Raw genomic sequence first — 25,674 nt, 5'->3', positions numbered from 1 at the left:
GGGTCCTTGTTCTCCACATAGGAGAACAACTTATTACAGGTCTATTTTTTCAGATGTGCCTAACGCTGGCTAAGTAAGGTGACTTCTCAACTCCTGTCTTCCCCAAACTTCTATACAATAATGTATTAATTTTTCTTTTGATTTCCCTTTCCTCAGGGGACAATCTTCCCAGTGTTTTAACATTTACTTCAAGGGACTTTTCAGCGGGATGTCTGGTGATCTCTCCTCCGGATTGGAGGGATTTTTCCCTGTGCTCTTTCTTTGTAGTTTACTTTTTTCTCTGCTCTATACTTCGCAAATATACTCGTTACACGTCCACCTTTCAAATGTGCCCAACACAGGCTAAGTGAGGTGGTTTCTCAGTTCTTGCCCTCCCCAGACCTCGGCACAATACCAGATCATTTTTGCCTTAGATTTCTTTTTTTCTCTCAGGGCAATTTTCCCAATATTTTAACATCCATCCCAAGGGACTTTCCGGTGGGATGTCTAGTGATCCCTTCTCTCTCTCAGAGGGACCCTTTTCATTACCCTTTTTCTGCATCTTACTTTTTCTTTGTCCCATATTGAAAAATATCTTACCTTTCTTGCGTTGTGTTCGTTCCGCCTTTACCAGATGAATCAAAGTCTTTGCTAATACTCACCTCGCAGTTAGCTGTACTGGAGTCTCTTGTATTCAGCACTTCGATTCTCTCTTGGACCTTTGCCTAGGTCCGTTGACTGAAAGGGTTTACTAATTCCCGAGCTCGACAGGACGTCCTCTTCCCCTTTCAGCCTCCTGTGATCGGTCCCCCAGGACCTCCTTCGTCCCAGGTTTTTACAATCGTGTAAAGAGAGACCTTTCTCACCCCGAATCGCTTCCTTCTCGGCCGGCCAATTCCCTCGCGGGAGGATGGAACCGCGACCTTGAAGTCCGCACTCGCTCCGTGATCAGATCACGTCTCTCACAATCGCCCAATCACCAGCTCAACCTCACAATACTTACAGCTATTTTCTTGCGAGGGCGTCTTCGTGCACAGATGACTTTTTACGAGCTACCAAGCCACGGTTTTCTCGAAGGCTCCTCGCCTTCCCGAGCTCTCTGGATCCTTTTTCCTTTTTATTGTGGTTTTTACCTTAGCCTAAATTTGGTTCGGATGTCGGAATGAGCTGCGGAGATTCTCGACTCACCAGGCCGCTAAAATCAGCGGGGGTACCCGTCCTGGGTAGCGAGATTCTCCTGCAATTTCTCCGATCCGAGTCACGGCACCAATCTGTTATAAATGCAAAGGCAATTTCGGGTTATATAAAAGAGAAAATTTATTATCAAACAATAATAAATTCGAACAAAGAGAAAAAACCACAATAAAATAAGCAGCACAGCGCTGGGTGGACAGGGTCTATACGCAAGGTATAGATGCTCCCAAATCCACACCTGAGAGTCCTTTGGCCTGGGTTTTTATAGGAAGTTTGTGTCCCGAGGCCAAATTCCAAGCAGGCACCCTTTGCTAAGAGGTTCTTAATTGTTCGAAGAATAGATCTCCTGGCACCGGAGAATAGGGTCAATAGACGTTGGGCAGAGGCTCCTCATATGTAAAGAGGTCCAGGATGTCTTTTTGATATCATTTTGGTTCGGGCCATTAGGGTGGAGTGGTGGCACCCATCCTGGAGCCGATGGCTATCTTGGCTGGCTCCTCTTCTTTTGTCTAGTTTCTCCATTTCTCCAGCACAGGTGGTCAGGGCGGAGATGCTCGGGCTCGGCGATATCTCGTCCAGGCCCGTTCTTTTGTTTGTTCGATGGCCCATGTCCTGCCCATTCTTTCAGGGCTGATGTGCCTGCTTTCGATTGTTATCTGGGTGCTTGGCTGCAATCTGTTGCTTTGGAAGAGAAATCCTGCCTCGACCTGGAGGAGGATTTCTCATTCCATATTTTCATCATTTACAATTACATATACTTTATTTAAACCTTTTCTTTCGAATTTTTATTCATCTAATTCTTTATTACACCAGCAAAGGATTTGTGACACTTTGTGACAGAGGAGAACCTGCCAGGCAATTTTGTGTTTGCTGTAGGGAAGGCTGGGTTGCTCTGCATCAATTCCCAGAGCAGCGCAGAGCATTGGCTTTGTGATGTCAGGGCATGGATGCCACATTGTCGTGGGGACATCCCAAGGTTGCCTTGGTGCACGGAAGGCCTCAGGGTCAGAGCAGCTCTTGGGCTTGCTCAGTGCAGGAGCATCCTCCTGCTTGAGGCGTTTGTCAGTGGGCAGCTGCACACTGACAGGAGCCTTGTTTGTTCTTGTGGTGGAGCAGAGTGTGCAAACTGGCACAGCAGTGCTACAATGATGGAGCAGCTCGCTGTTGCCGTTTGCACCATTTATGTCATCGGCTACTCCGGCTATTATCTGACCAAACTGGCACGTAAGTAGAGGTTTTCCCTGGCTGGAACCTGAGCTGGCTTTTGTAGGTCTCCCTGCTCTTTCTTAGTGACCGGGTTGCTATTGAAACACAAAGACCATGAAGATGCCACTGTCAAGCTCCTGTCAACACCTTCAGCAAAACACGGGGTGTCTGTAGCCAGGGGGCTGCGGGCAGCATTTGCAGGGCTTCTGTTCCCTCCACGGGAGAGCCTGTGGCAGCAGAGTCTGTCATTTCCTCACTTTGCTGGCTCAAGCAGGACACCTTTGAAAATGTAGACTGAGAGATCTTCTCAGATGCTGTTCTAAATAGGCCATGGTTCTCTCCAGTTTTCTCACAGATTTTGGTTCATTTTCCTTGACCACTGCAGGTCATCTGACATGTATATTCAGAGGTGCTGAACCTGAGGTGAGTCAGAAAGGAACATTTGATGTTCCTGGTGTTTCAGAATTGTGCAGGGAACTGTGAGCTTGGCCTGTGGCAGTAGAGTGCAGAGGGCCAGCTGGGTGGGCTGAAAGAAGATCCATTTCCATGTTTACAACAACAATAGCAAAGGCATTGTTGGCTATTTCCGAATTTTCCATTGCAGAGCTTTAAAAGAACTCAAAGCTCAGATTTGTAGAGAGAACGTTACTTGCTGATAGTAGCCAGGGTGAACTCTAATTCAGAGCTATTTTCTGCCTGGCTGAATTAACCCATTTTAATTTAGTTGGAGAGACTTAGAATCCCATTGCTATCAAAGCTGATGGTTTGTGCTTGGTAGAGCTGGTTGTAGAAATCGAGCTGAAGAGAAATAAGGTTCTAAATGATAGGGAGCTGCCTGTCCCTAACTCCACCATCTGTCCACAGAGCCCAGAAGCAAGAGCAGACTCTGCTGTGGCTCCCTCTGCTCCTGGAGAAGAGGCCAAAGAGGAGCAAAATGAGCAAAAGGAGCACGAGCCTCCAGCTGTGGTCACAGCCCAGCCTGACCATGCCCAGACAGTAAGTGCCAGTGCTGGGTGCTGCTGTCTTTAGTGCAAGGCAGAGCTGCAAGTTTCTGAGCAGCCAGCACTTGCTGTTGCTGGCTGAGGATGCTGAGTGCTGGAGTCCTGCCAGCACCCAGCCATTCCCCCATCCCGTGGCAGCTGGAAATTGGGCTTTGAGCCGTCGTGCTGAGGCCCCAAAGCGCTGCTGCCTGCGGGTGAGCAGCTGGCTGCTTGGCTCAGGGAAGCTCTGTCTCTTGGCTTCTGCCAAGCCATGGCCAAGGGCTCACACGGCATTTCTGGGGCTCACAGGGCTTGCTTTGTTTGCTGTCCCTTTTTGGAAACCTCTGGATGACCTGGAGAAGTGTTCTGCAGTTTTCTTGAGTAATTCTTCACTTCTGCAGAGTCTTTTAGGCCACCTGTCTTTTGGCTTTTGATAAGCTGCAAGGAGATGATTGTGTTGTCCATGAAGCTGTGGCCAGCCATTCTTGTCCTGTGTGGCCAAAGAAACAAACTGTGTAGTTCTGAACCCTTCTTCTGAGGCAAAATCCACAAGTGGCCAGTTTCTCTTGATACGTTTTGTGGTGAAGTCTGCAGCTTTGGAAACTGCATTGGAGCCTAGTGTGGGGGCAGAGCTGCAAGTCCTTGAGTGCTGTTTTGTGTTGCTAAGAAGAGGAAAGGCATCTGGAAATGATAGCTGCAGTATTTTAAGTCAAATGTGCAACTGGGTGCCTGGGCAGCTGCCTGGGACCAAAGCAGCCAGGGGTGCCGCTCAACAGCAGCTGAAGCTGAGCCAGGCTGGGTTGGCTCAGGTGGCCAAGAAGGCTAAGGGCCTGCTGGCCTGTGTCAGCAATAGTGGGGCAGCAGGAGCAGGGCAGTGACCATCCCCCTGTGCTGGGCACTGCTGTGTCCACAGCGCCAGTGCTGTGTCCAGTTCTGGGTCCCTCTGATCAGAAAGTCATTGAGGGGCTGGAGCATGTCCAGAGAAGGAGAAGGGCACTGGGGAAGGCTGTGGAGGACAAGTGCAATGAGGAGGTGCTGAGGGAGCTTTAGCCTGGAGAAAGGCAGGCTGATGAGGGACCAGCAGGCAGACTTCCATAAATCCCTACATGACCTTGCTCGCCACAAGGGCTTTTTCCCTGACAAACATCCCCTCCCTGCATCCAAGTACTTTTGACACTGGAGGAGGTGACATTTTCACCTTATCTTTGTTGGATTGTTGGTCTGCTAAGAGGAGAAAACCTGTTTCTTTTCTCTTTCTCCAGTAACCAAAGACACTTTTTGCTCCAGATTTCCTGTCCTTTTCCAGCACGGGTTGAGATTGTGATAGACTTTTAGTTTTCAAGGTGGAAGTTCTGGAAGATGCAGTATTTTTGCATGAGAACACGTAGTTTGGGGCAGGGATGTTGGTGCAGAAGGAGCTGTTCTGGTGACAGGCCAGACAGCAGGGCTTGCACATCATTTTCAGGTTAACAGTGTCCGTGTCTTTTTGGAAGCCCAAGGGATCAGGATGTGTTGTGTTTGGGAATTGAGCAGGAAATCAATGCCCTTGCATTGCAAGCTGGTCCTCCAGAGATCAGAGAGGCTGGGAGGAGCTGGGATTCATTTCTGATTCAATGCCAGCACCGTCACTGTGTTTGAGACCAAGAGAAGAACTTGTCTGAGCACAGATACACAAAGAGTGCAGTTCCCAGTGCAGGGCTCTGGCTCTGATCACATTCCATAAGGACTGACACGCTCCAGATTCCCCAAGAGTGTGGTTTATTGGAGCAACAGGAGAGCGAGTTCAGCATTGCTGCTGATCAGGGAACTGGCTACCAAGGGTTGATGTGTGTAGTGACAGAAAGTATACTGAGAGAGTTTATAATAGTGAGATCTAGCTATCTGTCTGTCTATTGGTCTGTCTGTTCATCTATCCATCTATCTATCCATGTAACTTTTACATAATTGATTCTTCCCGGCTCTTCTCCAAAGCAATTGGGGGTGCAAAGCTCACCTAAAGGCATCCCTTTCAGGAGAAGAGAAGAGACATGTTCTGTTGACTGATCCTCAGCAGGCAGAGATGTTTCCCCCTTTAGAGATGGTTGTTCTTTCTCCTTAGAGCTGTTTTCCTCCTCCTGCCTCTTCTGTCCTGACACTCCCGGTTTAACCTATAAATTTCTGCCTGTCCTAGTGAAGTGGGACAATTCCATGGTTTAGGTGGTTTTTGGTGACTTTGGTCATACATGCATTACATGACCCATGGCTTCCTTCATTGGCATCCCTAGGGGTGTGTCAATTAATTTGTTGACGGGGCCTTTTGAGGATCTCCGTCACTGGCACTCAGAATTCTCAGCTGACAAAAGAGGGAGGAGAAACACCTTGGTCCTCTTCCATATCCTGAGGTGGCCATAGAGGCTCTCTGACCTGCAGCAGAGGATCAAATTGCACACATCCTTGTCTCCTGAATGAGCAGGATTTCTAACAAGAGTGTAGATGTCAGAAGGGCAAGAGTGGCAGGGCAGGCCTGAAAAGAACATGAACTCCAGCAGTGTCTCTCCCAAGGGCTGAGCTCACCCAGGAAGCCCCTGCAGAGCCAGGATGGAGCTGTGGGACAGGGCTGGCTGTCAGTCACTATGGAAGGACAAGCAGGACACAGCAGAAGGGGAAGGAGGCCCTTGAGAAATGCCCCACATTTCCTGCCAGCTGCCCAAGAGTCTGTTGGAGATTCAGTGCCAGATGGGCCCTGATTGCACTGCCAGGGTCACTTTGGAATCTGTGCTTCCCCATGGGCAGAGAACAAGGCAGAAGAGCAGCAGCACAGAGCTTTGGGAACGTGGGAGCCCATCAGCCTTTGAGTCTTGGCCCACAAATGTTGGATGAGAAGTTGAAGCCCATCTTCTCTTGCTTTCTCTGCAGGTCCATCCAGAGAAAGAGCAGGAGCAGATTGTTTTCTCAGGGAGGCCGTGCCAGACTGAGGGAGAGCTGTTCCCAGCCCAAGAGCAGGAAGAGCAGCTGGGGCAGCAGGTGGAAGAGCCACTGGAGAATGGCCAGGTAAGCCTGACTCAGCAGGGGACAGAGTGAAGGGCAGGAAGAGGGGCATAAAACGCAGCTCTTGGGACTGAGCAGGCCACGAGTGCCAGAGGCCCTGAAAGCAAAGAGCCTCTGCAGAGATCAGCAGCGGGACAGGAGGTTACAGTGGAAGCAGAGGTGGGTAGGGAAGCAGAAAGAAGTGACTGAATGAGTGTGATTTTGAGGCTGAAACTGAGGAAGAAGCTGAGCCTGATGGCAGCTCCCAGGCACTTGCTCTCCATTTGTGTGTACAGAACATCAAGGCAGAGCCCCAGGCAGAGCTGCCCGAAGCTCAGAGGGCCATCATGGCAGTGAAGAGGAGGCCTGAGGAAGACAGAAGCATTGAAAAGGAGATGAATCTCCATTGGCAGAGAGGAAATCAACAAAATCAGGTGAGTGAAAGAGTGGCAGACACTCCTCTCACAGAAATTCCTCTCTCTGGTTCTTCACAGGCCTCCGAGGAGGAGCTTCTGGCACAGCTGCAGGAAACTGAGGCTAGGATCAGGGCAAGGGAGAAGAGGCTGGAGGAAGAAAGTAAAATCATCCAAGAGAAATTAGATCTCCTCGCTCAGCAGCAAGAGGCTCTAGAAAATCGAGTGAGTGAAAGAGCGATAGGCACAGCAGTCACTGCAGTCTGGTGCTTTCTGCCCTTCTTGCCTTTCCTCTGCAGAGCAGCAGGGGGCTGGGCTGATGCCTCTCAGTGCCATCCTGCTGTAGTGTCTATCCCAGCTGCTTGGAAGGACATTTCCTGCTGTGCTCAATCTCAGCTGCTGCCCTGGACAGTGGCACCAGTCATTTGCCCCTTTTGCCAGCACTCGTCTCAAGGGATTCCTGCTGGCCTGCTCCTGCTCTCCTTGTTTCTTCAGGGCTTTTTGCAAGTGAACACAGTCCCCCAGACAGATTTGGAATACAAGCTGCAAGCTGTCTGTATCCCTTGGTGAATCTGCTGCTGTCCTGCTCTTTCCCTTTGCTCACAGTCAATGAGCCTTGGCACACAGGGACAAGCTGTGGTCTCTGACTGCTTTGTTCTCTTTGACTTGAGGTGGACGTGTTGATATCTCACCTGGCAGCCTGCGAAGGCTTCCAGCAAATGCCTGCTGATGAAGAGCCCCAAGGTCGGCGGCAGGCACAGGTACTGTCCCAAGCACAAGTGCTGCAGGCTGAGCACCTTCTGAAGATGGTGCAGGAAAAGAGGACTGAGGGGGAGGAGCTCCAACATTAGAACAAGGAGCTGCAAATGTGTCTGCAGCCCTTGGAGGGGGAAAGGGATCCTTGGGAGGAAATGGAGTGGTCATTGTTGCAGTCATCCTTCAGAAAATCCAGGAAAATGGAATATGAAACTGGCCATCAACTTGATTAAAACCAACCTTGGGTTTTAACCATTTGGTTTCAGAAGCAGGCATCCAAAAAATCCAGTTGATGAGCTTTGCATGTGGCTAACAGCAACTTCCTAAGGGCTTGCATTTGAAAAGGGAACTCGGGGTAATCTCTGCCAGCCAGCTTTCTGACACAAACTCCTTTCTTCTCGCAGATCTACACAGGCTCTTCCATTCAATCTGCTGCAGCAGCAGCAGCAGCAGCATCTAAAGGAGCCTTTGTTCCCCAAGCTGAGCAGTGGAGCCCGGGCAGTTTGTCCATTTCCAGCAGTGACACATCTGCTGCTCAGCTCCAGGAGAGCCAGGGAGACTTCCTGGAGCAACTGAGTACGTCTGGTGTATTTCTTGTCTGAGGGACAGTGTATTGTGTGCATGTGCCAGCAGAGCTGTAGCAAATGATCCTCCTCACTTTGGTGTCCCAGAGACATTTAGGACTCCCCACAGGAACTGCTGTGCTCTGAGGCAGCGAGAGAGCGCTCTGGCTGTTCCTGCTGCCTCTGAGGGCAGCTTGGACTGGCTCAGCTTTGCCTGGCATTCCCTTGCCACTAAAGGCAGCAGCAGGAATTGTTCTTGGATCAGCAGAAGGCTGTGGCCCAGCAAATGATCTATGCAAGTCCTGTGTGCTAGTGGCCAAACTGAACAGAATATTTAATTCCTAAATTCTCATTAGACTCCAGACTTCCCACCAGTCGTCAGAACCAAAATACCTCACAGAAACTGATTTGGTTTGGGGCTTTGTCTATTTGCTGTGGTTCTGTTTTCAGTTTGGGTTTTTTTATAGATTTTTGGTTTTGGTGGTTTTTTTGGTAGAGTTTTCTTTTTCTCCATCCTGAAACAGCTGTTCTGCCCCATGTGTCTTACTGGTGTCATTTTTATGACTGATCTTATTGCCTCTACTACATCTACAAGGTTTTTATGAGAATGCTGTATTTTTGTCAAAGGAGTCAGTGAGGACTCATTTGAAAGAACATGAGATGACAGCAGAAACAGAGAGCAAGAGATGTTTTCATTGGGCCCACAATGAAGAAACAGATACTTGTATAACAATCTGTAATTAATATCCTAGTTTTATTTTTATAAAGATGTGTCCAAGAGACACATCCACGTGGTGTGATCAGATAAAACAGCACTGCAGGCATTTCTCAGGAGCAAGCCTGCAGCCCCTGTGCTGTGTATTCCTCAGATCCATGGCACTTTTTCATACCTGATTCCCAGCCATTCCCATGACCCTTAGAATTCTACCTATTGGCCCAAGCCCTGCTCAGATCAGTCTCTGGGAAAACACATCAAGCCCTTTGTGATTCTGCAGCACAACCCATTTAATCTGCTTCTTGCCCATAACAGCTGCCAGTGCTGTGCTCTCAGAAAAGACCTGGTGGGGCTGAGAAAAGATCCCAGCTGATTTGGTGTCTACCTTCACCTGCTGGGACACAAAAGGGCCTTGATCTGCACCTGGGTGTGTCTGATCTCCAAGGCAATGCTGGTGTGTCCTGAACAGGGGCCACAGCTTGTCAGGGGCTCAGGCTGGCTGTGTCTTCTTGCCATTGCTTGTCAGTGCTCATGCTTGGCCTTTGCCAGCCTTGTGCTGTGCCCTGCTGTGCTCTCTGCGCTTCATTTCCTTCCAAGGACTGGACAAAATCAGTCTCTCTGCTGCCCATTTGTACTGCACAACTGCCTGTCTTGTTGCTGCTGTGCTTGCTGCCCAGCTGACCACAGAGGGTTCCGAGCCCCAGACAGCGGGGCTGCCTTTGGCATCTCCTGCAAGTTCGGATCTCTGCCTGAAAGTGAGCATCTTGCATTTTGTTTCCCTCAGGGAGAATGGTGAACAAGGAAAATCCCATCACAAAATACATTGAACTGGAAAGTCTTGGCAGTGGGTGAGTCCAACCACAGTCACTTCTACACAGCCATGGGCCAGGTGTTTCACTGGGGGAATATCCATCAAGTGGGAAGTCAGACAGGTTGTCCACATGTTTAGACAGCAGGCTTAGTCTGCCCCATCTCTCAGTACTGGCCAGAATTTGTCAAGTGTGCTCAGAAGGCATTGTCAAAGACATCTCCATGCTGCCAAGGTCTTGCCTGCAGCAAGGAACAGAACCTGGAAAATCTGCTTGTCTCTCAAGTGTGGGACAGCTCAGGATTCATTTCCTCAGCATTTTTGGATGTCTCCAAATCATGTGGCCACACTAATGAAAGGAGAAGGATCTTGCTTGCCTGAAAGCACAACCTACCCCCGATGAGAGCTGTCAGATAACAGTTCTCAGGAACATTTCTCTCCAAGAGTTTGCTAAAGGAAATACTCCATGCTCAGGATTAGAATTGCACAGTTTAGAAGCTGACACCCGAGATGAAGGAATAAGCTGCCTTTTGGAACTGAGGCAGTAAATCCCAAGGCTTCAGGAACAGGCCCAGTGCCCAGGCACTTGAGGGGAAAATGCATCATCTGCCTTCTGGCAGACCCCTCCTGCAACCTGCAGCTTTTAGGCATTTACAGCAGAGCTCTCCTGTGTGTGTGGTGGTGCATATTTCTATGAGTTACTTTGTTTCTCTGTGACGTGTCTTTCCCCTCCCCTCCCTGTCCCTGAAATGTTATCCCACTGGTTGGTATTATATGTTTCCCCGCCCCTCTCCCGAGGTTTGAAAAAGTTTGGGAAGGAGAAACCCAGTCTCTTCTCTCCTCTGGAATCCAGCCAGAATAAACATCCTCCGTTACCCGGAGGAAGAAGCAGCACCTTTTTGGCCTTTTCTTGGTCTCGAAGGACCTCCCTGACCCCTCCATTCGACAGAGCTAATGTGGATTACTTCGGGGGGCAAAGGGAGGGTCTCTTCATGTCTGGACTGGCTTTCAGTACAAGATCTAAATGGCTTCTCCTTTCTTTGCTGCTGTTTTGTTTCTAGGGGTTTTGGAGAGCTTTCCAGAGCACTTGACACTGCCACAGGAGGAGAGGTAAATGTCAACAGCCCCTGCAGCCTCTGCTGCTCTCCAGGCCTTTCCCCACTGCTGACAGCTGTGGCTGGAGCTTTGAGGAGAGCTGTGCTGAAAAGGCACAAGAAGCACAGACTGGTGCCAGCCTGCAAATTGCACTTGGAACAGGCTTTGTCCTCCTCAGCTGCCCGTAGGAAGACAAGGAGGGCAGCGGTTCCTTTCAGAGAAGGACGCGCCCACACGCTCTCAATTGCTAAAACAAAGGTGGTGTCTTAGAGCACCTCACTGCTTTTTGGGGCTACAGCTTCAGAGTCCTGAATTCTCATTTCTGGCTGCCAGCAAATACATCTCCATGCTCCTGGTAGTTCCTCAGCCACATGCAGTGCTGCACTTGGGAGCCACACGTAGGGAGAGATCTGCAAGATGTTCCTAAAAGCCCTGAGCCCTACCCATAGCCCAGGATGTATCCACAGAGAACCAAGGCACCCATTCCTTCTTTTGAATCCAAGCAGAGCAGCAGAGAGTGGTCAGAGCTTGGTGGGTGATCGCTGATACACCTTTGTTACCAAGTGGACAAGGCAAATTGCCAGTGGCCATGTGTCCTGTAACTGGCCCCCAAGGGAGCAGAGAAATGGGCTGTTGGAATGTCACTCCCTAATTACTCCAATGACCAGGTCTAATCACAAGGCACTTTGGCACAGCTTGGCTGTGCCATTCCAAAATCACTTGCTCCATGTGTGTTGTGGTCTCATGCTACCAATTTTCTCAAGTTACTCCTTTCAATGTCCTTTGAGGTGGCCATAAAGAAAATAAATGTGCAAGGAGTGAGTAGGAAGATACTAACCATGAATGAAATCAGGATCATGGAGAGCAATAGGAGTCCCAGGATCGTGAATTACTTAGCCAGGTGAGTGGTCACGGTCCTAACCCTTGAATGTTTGTTTACATACTACAGGCATGAGAGCTTAAAAACCCACTTTGGTCAGTGGCAGGAAATAGAGCTGTTAATGATTATTTCTCTACTTATCTCCAATGGATGGGAAGAGACTGCATTTTGTCTGCATGAATCCACCCTGGCAAATGCAGACTGAAAATGGTTCAAAAACCTGCATCAGCCCTATCTTAAGAATTCAATACCTTCTAAGTTCATTGCCTCCACAGTTCTTTGGGACTGAGGTTTTCAAGTTTCTTAAATGCTGATGAACCATCCAAGAGAGGATTGCCCTTGCATTGTTGCCCCTCTTTTCCATTGCTGTGCATGCCAGGAAGACTAGGTGCTTATTTCCAGAAATGCAATGCATGACAGGTTTTTTATCTGGGCTCTTCCTAAACTGCCTTTCTCCTTGAGACAGCACAGACTGCAAACACTGCACAGCCTAGAGGCAATGTCTATTCCTTTTCTTCTGCCCTTGTCTCCAAGGGACCCAGAAACAAGACTCAAGCAAAAACCAACCTAGCCGTGCATGTTCACCTGCATGGCCTTGTTTCCTTTTTTTGGCTACCTTGTGCATGAGGAACTCTGGCTGGTGATGGAGTACATGGACGGAGGCACTCTGAGAGATCTCATCGATGAGACTCAAATGTCTGAAGGAGAGATTGCAGCTGTCAGTCGGGAGGTCAGGGATCCCATCTGTGCTTCCAAGGCCTTGAGCTGCATTGTCTGGGAAACAGGGGCTCAGAACGGGAGGGATTTCATGGGCCAAGCTTGGTTTCTGTGCTGCTGCTCGGCTATGGGCAAGCAAGAGCATCTCAAGGGAACTGTCTGCCAGTGCCCCTACACTCACTGGACTCACATCCTGTACTCTTATGCCCTGCTCTTGTATTCTAGCTCTGTCTCTTGCATTGGCATTTGCACTTCTCCACCTTGCCTAGCTAAACTTTTGCCTGTCTGCATGACATTCCTTGTCTCTGAAGCAAAGGTGTAGTGACTGCCAGCTCCCCAAAAATGCTGCTGCTGGCAGTGCAGGGGTCCCCCCTGCTGTGGGCTGAAGGCACAGTTGCAGTGTGCACACAGCTATGACAAGGAACCACAAGCAGCCAAGAGTGCTATTGCTCTGTGTGTGTCTGTGTGTGTTCCTTCCAGAGGGAGGGAGCTGCAATCTAAACCTTCAGGAGAACAAAAGGCACTGCTGGAGGAAGTGTAAAAAATGTGGAGATGTTTTAAGTAGCCAATGCCATATTTCCTTGGCTAAAGCCCCAAGGAAACAGAGTAGGGTCTGTTGTCCAGGAAATTCAACTGCACATTCTCAAACTTCTACTGGGGAATTCTTTGCCTTGGTTTTCTAATTGACAGTATGAAAATTAAAAGAGTATTTTGCTTTCTCCTCAGCTGATTTTGGCCTTTCTGCTCAGCTCACCCCTGAGCAAAATCAGCGGTGCTCGGTGACCGGGACTCCTTGGTGGATGGCACCTGAAGTGGTGAAGCGTCAACCATATGGCCCCAAAGTGGGCGTGTGGTCTTTTGGAATTGTGGCAATTGAAATGGCTGAACAAAAAACTCCTTATGACAGTTTCACTGCTCGATCGGTAAGGAGCAAATACTCTCTGATCCCGCTGTCTTTCTCACCTGTCCCGTGTTCTCTGCTCACTGCACAAAATCCCATGGCCATCTGCTGGAAGTACTTCCACCAAGGCCCCTTCTACAAATGTCCCTGCAGCACATCAGCATCTGCTGGAGCTTTGGTTGCAGCACTGGGGGAACTCAAGCCTTACCTCGCCCAAACCATCTCCATCCTCAGGCAGCATTTTGCTTTGCCTTAGAAGTTGTTCCAGCCCTTTTGGCTGTGTAGATGGCCCCAAGAATAGGAAACAAGCGTCTCAGAGCTGCTGTTATCTTTCCAGAAATGAAGCAAAGAAACTCAAACCAAACCAAGTTTCTAAAACAGTGCTTTTGAGAGAAGTGCAGCCCCATTCTTCTCACAGGGAAACTTACCTGAAACCTGGAGATGAGGCTGTAAAGCCAGAGTCTCTTCTGCTTCTTGTGCAGTGCTGCTAAGACACTCAGTGACCACCTTCTTTCATAACCCAAGCCACCTTCTCCATATCACCAAGCTGGAGCCTGGTGACGGGGAGAGCCTGCCAAAACCTCCTGTTTGTTTCCTGGCACTTTCTGGGATGGGCACAGCGTTAATGCATTGACTTGAGAATCCAACGAGCACAGGGTTACCACAGGGATGACACTTCTGATTTCACCATGAATATTTTCCTTTTGCCACATAAGGAAACCTGAAATTTTCAGAGTGCTGAGAGACAGAGCTGCAGGTGGCTCCTGTGTGCCCAAACAGGCATTTTCAACCCAATACATTTGTGGAGGCATCTTAATGTGTCTGTGTTGAAAATGAGATTCCAAAGGTTTGTTTCCTTCCCTGAGGAACACCTGCTGCATTTCCTTTCTTTCCTTCCAATTACCATCATTTTCAAGAACAGGACAAAAAGCTGGATGAGTTTTGTTTTATGGCAGCTGTGCTTAAGGGACCAACAAGTACTGCAGAGATTCTTTTCATATAAGAATCCTTGGAAATAGTAGAGTTAGTTAGAATAGCAAAATCCCTCTTCCAAAAAGGCTGCCAAGCTGCTGGGAATCCTCCGAGAAGGAAACATGTATTTGCTGATGTAGTTGCCACTAACTAGAGCAGGCAATGAAATCAGCTGCCAAGGCAAGATCTGCTGGATGTTGGCAAAGCTGTGGCTTTGGGGCTTGGGTTTTTTCATGATACAGGAAAGTCATCATCCAAATGCTACAGGAAAGTCATGTCTGCCTCTCTGCCAGGGCAAAAACTGCCACTGCAGAGTGGAGCTGGAACAATGGGCTCTGGGAGAGCAGTTCCAGATGGGAAAGAAGCAGGTGGAGCCTTGTGTTTCCTTTTTCTCCAGGCTAAATTCCACATAGCCACAGAAGGGACCCCACAGCTGCAGCAGCCCAACCAATTCTCGCCTTTGCTGCGTGACTTCCTGAGCTGCTGCCTGCAGAAAGGCGAGGCGCAGTGCTGGTCTGCCAAGGAGCTGCTGCAGGTAAAATGCCAAAAGGGCTGCAGGTGAAACAGTGTCCCAGGGATGGGCTCCTCCTCCACTGAAATCCAAGGCATCAGATGAGCCCCCATCCTCCTCACTTCCAACCTTGGTGCTGTTCAGCTGACAACGGGGAGGAATCCTAGACTGGGCTGGGCTGGCAGGGAGTGCTGGGTTTTAGCGCTGGCTAAAATCACCAGGGCACTTACTCATTTCTTGCTGGGAGCTATGGATTAGGAGAAGGGCAAAATAGGTTTCAAACTTCAAAGGAATAACAAATTTTATTATCAGGCCCACAAGAATAAAAAACATCAGAGTAAAACCTCCAGAACACCTTTCCTCTCCCTACCCAACTTTTTCCTTTCTGAACTGACCATGTAGAGACAGAACCTGGAATATTAAGTCAGTACCAACTATACAATAGTCTTTCATCAGTTCTTACAGGGAGAGGACTTTTCTCTTGCAATGCCTTGGAGACTTCTCTACAATAAACACTTTTCTCGTGGCTTTTCATTTCCACAAATAGCAGCTGCCTGGGCCAAAATTCTGCACCATGATACTCCTCCCATTTCCACAGCCCTCTTAGAGGTGTGTCCATGGGGTACTATTTTAAGGATGAGTTCTTCAAAGGCAAAGCTTCTCATCATCTATCTCATGGATCATCTCTGGGAACAAAGGTTTTCTTCTTCTCTCCCTGGGGGCCAAAGGGTCTTCATCACTCTCATCTCTCTCTCTCTGTTCAAGCTTCTCATGGGATCAGAGCTACTCCAACATCTGCTTGGCTTAAGCAAAAGGATGCCTCTGCTCACATCTACAGTTTGAACACTTCTACTTTTCTCATTAATTAAAGGAGATATTTCAGTATATCCTTCTCCATCTCCGTGGCCCTACCAAAAGAATATTTCAGCCCATTCAGCATCTCCTCATCCTCCTTCCATCTGAGGCTTGACACCTTCTTTTACTGACTTTGGTGCTTTCATGTTGTCTTTCTACGTCACTTTTTTTCTCTCTTTATTTGTCACTCTAGAGAGAAGATTGAGGATTGCAGGTCTCACCTGTGCAGTGAAAGGGTTCAATCTCACCCAGGTCATGGCAGCCACGGTGTTGGATTTCAGGCTGTGCTGGGCCCCTCTCTCTGCCCGGGAGCTGCTGGGAGGGAAGGCTCGGCCTGGAGCCGTCGCTGCAAGCCGGGGAGAGGGTTTAGTGTGGGCAAGATGTCAGCAGCCGTGGCCTGGCCCAGCCTGGGGCCGGGGTCCCGCAGCCTCCATCCCCCGCCCGGGAGCCGCTGGGCTCTGGCCCGGCCTCCCCCAGGAGCACAGGCCGTGGGCGAGCAGGGCCGGCCTCACCAGAGCTCCGTTACCTTCGGGCTCCGGAAGCAAAGAGGGCCAGTTCCCGGGCTGGTGGTTTTCAAAATGTGCATCATCACAGGGGCACATCTCATTTCTAAATGGTACAAAATGTTGTCAGTTCTCAGAACTAGCCAGCCTTTGGCCTGTCTCAGGCACAGGGGACGCTCCCAGCAGCTTCTCTCAAAGAAATCACTTCCGTGCGGGGTTTCTTACTTCCTTCCCTAAATGTCAATTCATCTCAAACTAACACACAGGGACATGGAAAGGTCATCTAGTCTGTGTCCTGCAATGAGCAGGGACATCTTTCAAGGGATCAGGATACTCACACCTCAGATATTTCCAGGGGTGGGCCACCTACCAGCTCTTGGGGCAACCTGTGCCACTCTTGCCCCATGCTCCTGACCTACTCTGACTCAATCCCTGTTTCTTTTAAAAAGTATTCCCCTGCCTTTGAAGCTCTTCGCTTGGAAAATCATGCTTTCTTGTTGTTTTCTTTTCCTTTCTGCAGCATCAGTTTATAGCATCGGCCATGCCTGGGTCCAGCCTGGCACCACTCATCCTTGCAGTGAAGAAGTGGAAGGAGGAGGCAGGAATGCGCCAATCAATTTAGAACTGTTTTCTCCATGACCAACTTAGAGTAGGATTGTAGTATAGGATTGTAGTGTAGGATTGTAGAGTAGGATTGTAAGTAAAGTTTCTGAAACATTTGTTTCAGAACCTTTGGAACGTTTCTCTCCTTCTGACCCTGTGAGAAAGCTCAACATTTCCTTCTGAATTGTCAGTTTTTTCTTAGAGGTGGAAAGTGACATTGATGGCTTCTTTGGTACGGTTTCAAAGTGGGGAAGGCTCCTCTTCATTCATCCTCTCCAGACCACACTGCCTTTGGAATATGGCCAACTGGCCAAGTTTTGCCAGAATGCTGTGGCATTTCTATTTGAGGCAGAAACAGCAATGGCATTTGCAGGAAAAACCAAAGGAGGAGCGGTGCAACGCAAACATCCTGTGCAGATGCAGGCTGTGCAGATGTGACTCGAGAGTATTTGGGTTCCTGCCACTTGGATTTGTATCCCTAAGAGAAATCTCTTTGGCTGGAGGAGAGTCTGGCTGAAGAGAGAAAGCAGAAAGAGCAGTGAGGGTGCTGTGCAAGGTCTCCTGTGGTGCAGAGCTGTCAGCGCCTGTGAGGTGAGAGCGGGCCCGGCCTTGGCCAGGCTGGAGCCCCAGCAGAGCCCTGGCAGAGCCCGGAGAAGCCTGAGCCTCGGCACAGGCAGGCTGGAAGGAGGCCCTTGGAGCTGCAAGAGGCAGCAGCCTGGCCCTGGCTGCCTCTTGCTGGCACCAGGCAAATCCTCCGCTCTCAGAGCCAAGCTGGCAGCTGGCTGCTCCTGAGGGGAAGCGGCGCCGTGCTGGGCACAGCACACATTGGTGCCATGGGCTGTCTGGAGTCTGCACAGGAGGAGAGAAAGGCAAAGAGCAGCCCAGGGCTGCTGCCCTGCCTGACCATTGCTGCTCTTCTGCCGCCTGCCCTGGAACTCCTGGCAATGGTCAGCAGTGTGTGCAGCACTCTGGGCACAGGGGGAGGGAGCTGGGCTGCTCCGCAGGCTCCAGCACAGGGCAGTGTCCTTCAGGCACGGCATTTCTGCCAGGGGAACTGAGGCCAGCGTGAGGCAGTGACAGCAAGTCAGGGCACATCTGCACGAGCCAGTGCCTCACACAGCTCTGGGACCAAGCGCCTGCAATCCTGGAGCTCTGCACTGAGCCACAGCAAAGGTGTGAAATGCAGAGGGTTTTGCAGAAATATTCAGGGGCACCAGGCCAGCCTGCTTGGTGCTCTCTGGGGCACAGCAAGCACTGTGCAATGCAGCTCGGAGCTGCTGGCAGAGAGGGACTATGGGCATGTGCCTGAGGCTTGTTCTTGAGTAGTGATTTGCAAGGGAGCAGAAGGGTCTCAGTAGACAATTTGTGTTCTCTTCATGAATTGCTGAATGAAAGACACAATGTGGCCTCACGCAGCAAGAGCACTTGCAGAACTTACTGACTGTAAGTTTGTGTTGTATTCCAAGAAATGGAAGGAGAGGTGATGGGAAGATGCTGAAGTGTAACAAATAGGGCTTGTGAATTCCGTTACTTCTAACAAATAGTTTTCTGGGATTGAAAGTCAACAAATCCACTCCCCCCCAAGGAATTCCCATTGTTGGTCTGTGTCCGAATGGATGTTCCTACTCCGGTGCTCACCCAGGTGCCGTGAGGAGCCAGGAAGATGTGGAACCTCCCAGCCAGGTGTCTTCCCAACATGGATCACCAGGACCATGGATCACCAGGACCACATGTTGCTGCTGAAGATGAATAGATCACACAGACACAAATTGAAGTGTGGTGACAAGAAGAGACAGTTTATTTTTCCTCCCAGGATTTATAGGCTTTTGACCACGGCCAGGGATTGGATGGTCAGGATAACACTTTCTCACTGCACTGGCCATGAGAAATGCCCACCACAAGACATGTAACAGAAAGAATGTACACATATCTATGTTTACAGTTACTGTCCTGGGAAAGTCCTTAGAAAACTATATTATCAAGCTCAGAAACTGAGTTTTCAGGGCGACAACCATGGATCACCAGGGCTCTGCCCAACGGGGGTCACTGGGGATCATCCAACGCCCATCCTCCCATGGGGGATGGAGCTGGAGCAGCGCACAAAGCTCTTCCCGCACTCGGGGCACTCGCAGGGCTTCCCTTACTGGTGCCTCCGTTGGTGTTGGGTCAAGTTAGAGCTCCGTGAGAAGCTCTTCCCACACTGGGGACACTCGTAGGGCCTCTCCCCAGTGTGGATGCGCCGGTGGGCAGTAAGGGTGGAGTTGCGGTTGAAGCTCTTCCCACAGTCGGGGCAGCGGAAGGGCCTCTCGTCTGTGTGAATCCGCTCATGTCTGATGAGAGTGGAGCTGCGCTGAAACCTCTTCCCACACTCGGGACACTCGTAGGGCTTCTCCCCCGTGTGGATGAGCTGGTGATTCCTCAGGTCAGAGCTCCATCCAAAGCTCTTCCCACATTCCAAGCAGGTGTAGGGCTGTTCCCCTGTGTGACTCCTCTGGTGATGCACCAGGTTGGAGTGGTCACTGAAGCTCTTCCCACATTCCCCACACTTGTAGGGCTTTTCCCCAGTGTGAATCACTTGGTGCCGCATGAGGCTGGAGCCGTGGTTGAAGCTCTTCCCACATTCCCCACACTCGTAGGGCTTTTCCCCAGTGTGAATGACCTGGTGCCGGAGCAGGTGGGAGCTCTTTCTGAAGCCCTTCCCACATTCCAAGCACTTGTAGGGCTTCTCCCTTCCATGAGGCTTCTCCCCCAGCTCCGAGCTCTGGCTGGATCTATTGCCACCCTCCTGGCGCAGGGGGGGATCTTTCCTCCTCGCAGCTCCCTGGGCTGGGTTTGCAGACCCTCCTTGTGTGGGAACTCTGGGGCTTTCCTCCTCCTCCATCTGGCCTGGGATTCCCTGGTTTGGGAATGAAAAATCCTGGTTTGGGGAAAAAAACAAGAGAAGAGTGTCTTGGGGTGGGGATTCCTCCTTGCCCAAGTTCATCTCAGGAAGTCATTGGCCATCTTGTGTCTGGAAGAACTTCCAGGACACCAAGATTCAGCACAAACATCCTCCAAACATCAAGATGTTACTAAGGGGTTAAATGTTTCTGAAAATGTTTCTTAAAATCTTGTAGAGGTAGGCCACAAGAATGCTTGGAATTAGGGATGGTCTAGCAAGCTGAAATGTTTATCGTAATGGGAACTGGTACTTGGGGTCTCCAAGATACCCACCCAGAGATAAGACTCGGACATGTTTGTACAAGGATGAGCTAACTCTCAAGAAGCAATACAGATAAAGTTAATTAAGATTTATTAATGAAGCAATATTGATAAGGTTGTTACAATGATGACTGCTACAGCTGAAATTCTATAAACATGTGCACTTTGGACAAAGACGATGGAGGTAGATTTGGGTTGCTGATACCCCCAGTTCCCACACACTTCAATAAAGCACCTGCATATAATCAGTCTGTGATTATGTGTGTTCCTGAACGCTAACATTTTGGTGACCCTGTGAGTGCTGCTGAGCAAGCTCACGACCTGATCACGCTCCAGCCGGCACCGAGGGATTCTTGGGGAGCCCATCCGGCCGCGACCGTCGCCGCCGCTCACAACGTCCCTCTGAGAGAGGTGAGGTGCTTTTCGGTCTGCTCTGGTGCCTGCCAATAAGACGCAGCCAAAGCTTCGCACGGTTGGGCTGGAGGAATTCCTGGTATTGCCCAGGCGCCGTCTGTCAGACAAGTGCAACAGCGCTGCAGGTTGGGCAGCAGTGGTGTGTGGTGTATTGTAACTGTAACATGGAGAAGCTTAAAGGGATTTGAGGTGGCACTGCCCCTATACCGCCTACTTCTCCTTTGGGGTGCTTATTAGCACATTGCAAACAGGGAAACTTTGGGCAAGATTTACGTAAAGTTGATTGATTATTGTAATACACGGTGGCCAGGATATGACCTGGACAGTGGGGAAAAGTGGCCGAGAAATGGATCTTTGCAGTAGAACACCATTTTACAGTTGATGTTGTTCTGTAAGCCAGAGGGAAAGTGGGATGAAGTTCCATACATTGATTTGTTTTTCTATTTGTGAGACAAGCCAGAATGGCAGGCTGAGTGTGGATTGATGCAACTTAAGGCACGTGTGAGTGATAAATGTGAGGTTTGTGTAAAAGGAAAAAGTTGTTTAGAGCACCTGTCATTAAAAGAAAGTTTGTGTCAGGGGAAAGAGATGGATGTTGATTTACAAGTGGTTTCAGCAGAACCAAAAGAACCCGATTTTGTTTTGTCTGCCTGCACTTCACCCAATCCTATTTCACCTAACCCTATCTCGCCTAATCCCACTTCACCTTGCCCACTTTATCCCCCTCTACTGCCTTCACCTGATCCTTCTTCTCTGGGAGATGATCCAAATCTAACCGTGATACAAGGAAATGTGAAAAATGCTGGGGAGGAAGATAGCAGTAGCAGGGGTGATGATAATAAATCAGCGACACCGGTATCCCATCGGACTCGGTCACAGCTTGCTCTGGTTCTGGGTAGAACGGGAAAAGATTTGGGCAGACAAAGGCGGACTGTGATTGCCCCCTTGAGACAAGGAGTAGAAGGGCCGGTGTTTGTGAAAATTCCTTTTCCACCCGCAGACTTGATAATTTGGAAACAATCAGCTGGAACTTAGAGAGAAAATCCTGATAAAGTAGCAGGGGTGGTAAAAATGATCATGAAAACTCAGAATCCAGATTGGGATGATATACAAGTAATATTGGAGAATTTAATGGACTCTACTGAGAAAGAGATGGTGCTTAGAGCAGCCGAGGAGAAGGTGAGAGAAGATCTCAGAACTGGGGTGCTGACGGCGACTTTAGATGAGAACTTTCCAACCGAGGATCCAGGGTGGGATCCCAATGCCTTTGGGGACATGCGGAGCCTGAAGAGAGATCAAGAGTGGCTCCAGACAGCGGTTTGGAATGCTGTACCTAAGCCTATGAATTGGTCTAAATTGTATGAGATAAGACAGGAAAAGAAAGAATCCCCTGCTGCATTTTTGGAAAGGCTTAAAGAGGCAGCAAGAACGTATACAGATCTTCAACTAGAAACAGGACAAGCGAATGTTCAGCTGGCGTTCATTTTTCTTGGGCAGTCGCAGGATGATATTAGGAGAAAACTGCAGAAGTTAGAAGGAGAAGATTCAAGGAATTTGAATCAATTACTTGAAGTGGCTTGGAAAATATACAATAACAGGGAAAAGGAAGCTAGTAAAAAGCAGCAGCAAAATCTTTTGGCAGTGGTCCAAGGAAGAGAGAATCCAGGTTTCAGAGGATGCGGCAGAGGTGATCGTGGACTGGGAAGGGGCGGACTTGGCAGAGGACGAGGGGGATGGGTTTTGCCAAGATTGGGGTTAAATCAATGTGCTTCTTGTAGACAGGAGGGGCACTGGAAAAATGAATGCTCAAATTGGTTTAACCAGGGCAATCAGTTCAATCAGAATCAAGATGCTTCCAAATTAATGGTGCTGGGGGAGTACAGCAGCTGACTAGAATCAGAACAAAAACCAACACAAGAACCTTTAGTAACTATACAATTGGGAGATAAAGAAGTAAAATTTCTGGTGGATACGGGGGCTACATATTCTGTGCTAAATGATCTAAAAAGACAAACTGCAGACAAAACAGCAACAATAGTTGGAGCCACAGGGACAGAGGAGAATCGACCATTCCTGCAACCCCTGGATTTGTGCTTCGGAAACAAAGTGTTAACACATGAATTTTAGATATGCCTGAGTGTCCAATTCCACTTTCAGGATGAGATTTATCAGAAAAACTTGATGCAGTGATAACTTTTGAAAACGGGGAGCTTTTAATGAAAATACCTGAATCAAAGACAGGACAAATCTTAATGATAAAAGAAAAACCAGTCCCTGCTATCCCTCGGGAAGTAGAGGATGCAGTAATTCCCTCTGTATGGGAAACAGACATACCAGGAAAATCTAAGTTGGCACAACCGGGACACGTAGAATGCAAAGAAGGGACAAAAGCTGTCTAGGTTAAACAGTATCCCATAAAGCCAGAAACACAGCAAGGAATAGTAAAGATTATTGAATAATTTTTGAAGTACCAACTTTTAGAAGAACGTGAATCAGAATTTAATACACCAATATTTCCAGGGAAGAAACCAAACGGTGAGCACAGACCAGTACAGGATTTGAGAACAATAAATGGAATAACTAAAGATATTTACCCAGTGGTAGCTAATCCCTACACATTGTTAACATCCATAAAAGAGAAATAGAAATGGTTTACTGTAATTAATTTAAAAGATGCCTTTTTCTGCATACGCCTTGACAAAAAAAGTAGGAAACTATTTGCCTTTGAATGGGAAAATCCAGACAATGGAAGGAAAATCCAGCTCACCTGGAGACGACTCCCACAAGAATACAAGAACAGTCCAACCCTATTTGGAAGCCAGCTGGCGAAGGAGCTGGAGATTTGGACCAAAAACGGGCAAGTACCAAGAGAACAATACCTGCTGTTACAGTATGTTGGTGATATACTGACAGCTACAGAAAACAACCTGCATAAAGGCAACAATTGAAATTTTAAATCAACTAGGAATGGGAGGATATAAGGTGTCTAAAGGAAAGGCACAAATTGCCCAACAGACTGTGACTTACCTGGGGTGTGAAATCTCACAATGGCAACGTAAGCTGGGTACTAACCGTATTCAAGCTCTTTGTGCTATTCCAGAACCCCAGAACCTGCATGAGCTGTGAGTTTTCCTCGGGATGGCCGGATGACGGATGGATGGTGCCTATGGATCATGGACTATGGACTAATTGCAGAGCCCCTCTACGAAGCCCAGAAGACACAACCGCTTACCTGGGGCAAACCACAGAAGGAAGCCTTCCTCAAACTGAAGGAGGCATTGACAACACGTCAGGTGTTAGGATTGCCTGATCTATCCAAAGATTTTCAGCTGTTTGTGCACAAAAGATCACACCCAGCACTGGGAGGGCTGACCCAACATTTGGGAAGCTGGAACAGGCCGGTAGGCTGCTTTTCCAAACAACTTGACAACGTGGTGAGTGCTGGATGGCCTTCATGCCTGCGGGCAGTTGCAGCCACTGTGATGCTGATCCAAGAAGCCAGGAAACTCACGATGGGTAGACACATAGATGTCTATGTGCCACACACGGTGACCACTGTTTTACAACAAAAGGGGAGCCATTGGCTATCTCCAAGCAGAATGACGAAATTCCAGGTAATCCTAACCTAGCAGGATGATGTCCCACTAAAGACAACTAACCTTTTGAATTCAGCTTTGTTCCTTACCAGCAAACACATCTGCCCAACAAGCAGAACTGGTTGCTTTAACCAGGGCATTAGAGATGAGTGAAGGGAACAAAGTAAATATCTGGACTGATTCAAAACATGCTTTTGGAGTGGTGCATGTACATGGGGCACTGGGGAAAGAAAGAGGACTGCTGTCTTCTCAATGCACACACATTAAACATCAAGATGCAGTCCTGCAATTAATAAAAGCAGTACAAAAGCCTGAGCAAGCAGCAATCGTGCACTGTAACACTCACCAATCAGGAAGCTCCAAATTTCATGAGGGAAATCGGAAAGCAGACTGGACAGCCCGACAAGCTGCTCAAGAAGTGCAAACTGCAATGGCATTGATACATTCGTTTTTAAATGTATCTCAATTCAGTTTACGCCCAGAACCAAAATATAAACTATTCAATAAAAGATGAGAAATTTGGACGCTCACTGAATGCACAAAAGAATTCAGAAGAGTGGTATGTGACTACACAGGGACAAGTAGTGGTATCCCCTTTGATAATGAGAGAAGTTCTGCAAATTAAACATAACAAATGTCATTGGGGTGCAAAGGCATTGGTGAAATTGTTAAAACAAAATTTAACTTCAGTACAGATGTTAACAATGGCAAAATCAGTAATGTCAAAATGTGAAATTTGCTTAAAGAACAATCCAGTGGCTAGATGACAGGCACAATTAGGAAGAATTTGGATAGGAGTAGAACCAGGAGATTATTGGCAAGTAGATTTTGTAGAATTACCAAGAACTCAAGGATACAAATATCTATTGGTAGGGGTTGACACATTTTCAGGATGGCCAGAAGCTCTTCCCTGTCACACAAATCAAGCAAAGGAGACAGTCAAGTGGTTACTGCAAGAAATCATTCCAAGATTTGGGGTGCCTCTAGGAATATCATCAGATAGGGGCCCACATTTCACAGCCACAGTAGTGAGGGAGGTGAGTAGGTTACTGGGAATAGCTTGGCATCTCCATACACCATGGAGACCCCAATCCAGTGGACAGGTAGAGAGGATGAATCAGACACTGAAGAGGCAAATCAGCAAAAGATGCCAAGAGGCTAAATTGCAGCAGCCACAAGCTTTACCAATAGCACTGCTGAGGATTCGGATAAAGCCTAGAAGCGGGATGTCAGTCAGTCCTTATGAGATATTGGATGGGAAACCATATGAATCCCCTGAACCTAATCCAAATGTACTTGTTACAGGGAAGCAAGAGGTGTAGAATTATGTTCTGTCTCTTGGAAAAGCTCGAGCTCGACTTCGGAGCACCCTTGTGTGGAACAGGCCGCTGACTCTTGAGAATCCAGTTCATGACATCCCCCCGGGAGATGAAGTGTACGGTAAAAGCTGGAAGGAAGAACCATTAAAAGAAAGGTGGAATGGACCCTATCAGGTACTGTTAACTACCTTGACAGCAGTCAAAGGAGCTGGACTGGATCCCTGCATACATTACACCAGAGTGAAGGTTTCCCCTGCACTGTGGACTGCACAAACTGTAGGGCCAACAAAGCTGCAGATAAAGCGGGTTTGATTGTTTCAAATGTCTAGGTTGCTAGTGACTGTAATGGTGATTATTTCATGGCCTTTAGTGCCATCAGTAGGAATCAATGTTACCTTGGGATGTGAAATGCAAAAGGATCAGCTGACAACTCTTCATTTTATAATGAAGAGGGATGTGGGGGTGCAGCCAGAAACACAAGTGATAA

General features: G+C 48.6%; 3 protein-coding genes across 5 annotated transcripts in view; 1 reads left to right on the top strand and 2 right to left on the bottom strand.

Annotated features, from left to right (window-relative positions):
* Window positions 1-25,674, bottom strand: part of LOC111945910 (uncharacterized) — a 120,080-nt gene that overhangs the window by 90,806 nt on the left and 3,600 nt on the right. For both annotated transcript variants that reach the window (XM_086866559.1, XM_086866561.1), the window contains exon 2: window positions 19,399-19,574. The gene's annotated coding sequence lies outside the window, so the exon portion shown is untranslated. The remainder of the gene's footprint in view (window positions 1-19,398; window positions 19,575-25,674) is intronic.
* LOC111945224 (uncharacterized) lies at window positions 2,055-20,106 on the top strand. 2 transcript variants are annotated; one of them, XM_086866543.1, is made up of 13 exons: window positions 2,055-2,397; window positions 2,765-2,802; window positions 3,244-3,375; window positions 6,255-6,389; window positions 6,662-7,003; window positions 7,450-7,539; window positions 7,939-8,110; window positions 9,597-9,660; window positions 10,682-10,730; window positions 11,504-11,616; window positions 13,039-13,235; window positions 14,583-14,720; window positions 16,575-20,106. In XM_086866543.1, the coding sequence occupies exons 1-11, from the start codon at window positions 2,121-2,123 to the stop codon at window positions 13,040-13,042; spliced, it is 1,416 nt and encodes a 471-aa protein (XP_086722669.1). In that variant the 5' UTR covers window positions 2,055-2,120; the 3' UTR covers window positions 13,043-13,235; window positions 14,583-14,720; window positions 16,575-20,106. The 2 variants fall into 2 exon arrangements, with proteins under 2 accessions (XP_086722669.1, XP_086722671.1); XM_086866545.1 differs by lacking the exon at window positions 6,255-6,389.
* LOC147648675 (uncharacterized) lies at window positions 18,433-19,538 on the bottom strand. Its single transcript, XM_086866579.1, has one exon. It carries the CDS (start codon window positions 19,536-19,538, stop codon window positions 18,798-18,800), a length of 741 nt encoding a protein of 246 aa, XP_086722705.1. The 3' UTR covers window positions 18,433-18,797.

The sequence above is a fragment of the Cyanistes caeruleus genome, chromosome 31 (genome assembly GCF_971803275.1).
Source record: "Cyanistes caeruleus chromosome 31, bCyaCae1.hap1.1, whole genome shotgun sequence".
NCBI lineage: Eukaryota > Metazoa > Chordata > Aves > Passeriformes > Paridae > Cyanistes > Cyanistes caeruleus.
The sequence above is the reverse complement of the archived record's forward strand: the minus strand, read 5'-3'. Positions and strand labels throughout refer to the sequence as shown.

What these genes read in the sequence shown, in the direction of transcription:
- LOC111945224 (XM_086866543.1), top strand. Translation starts at nt 2,121, where the DNA reads ATGCCACATTGTCGTGGGGACATCCCAAGGTTGCCTTGGTGCACGGAA. An exon ending in AGCCTGACCATGCCCAGACA is followed by an intron (nt 3,376 to 6,254) that starts GTAAGTGCCAGT and finishes CTTTCTCTGCAG; the next exon opens with GTCCATCCAGAGAAAGAGCA. An exon ending in ACACTGCCACAGGAGGAGAG is followed by an intron (nt 10,731 to 11,503) that starts GTAAATGTCAAC and finishes ATGTCCTTTGAG; the next exon opens with GTGGCCATAAAGAAAATAAA.
- LOC147648675 (XM_086866579.1), bottom strand. Translation starts at nt 19,538, where the DNA reads ATGGAGGAGGAGGAAAGCCCCAGAGTTCCCACACAAGGAGGGTCTGCA.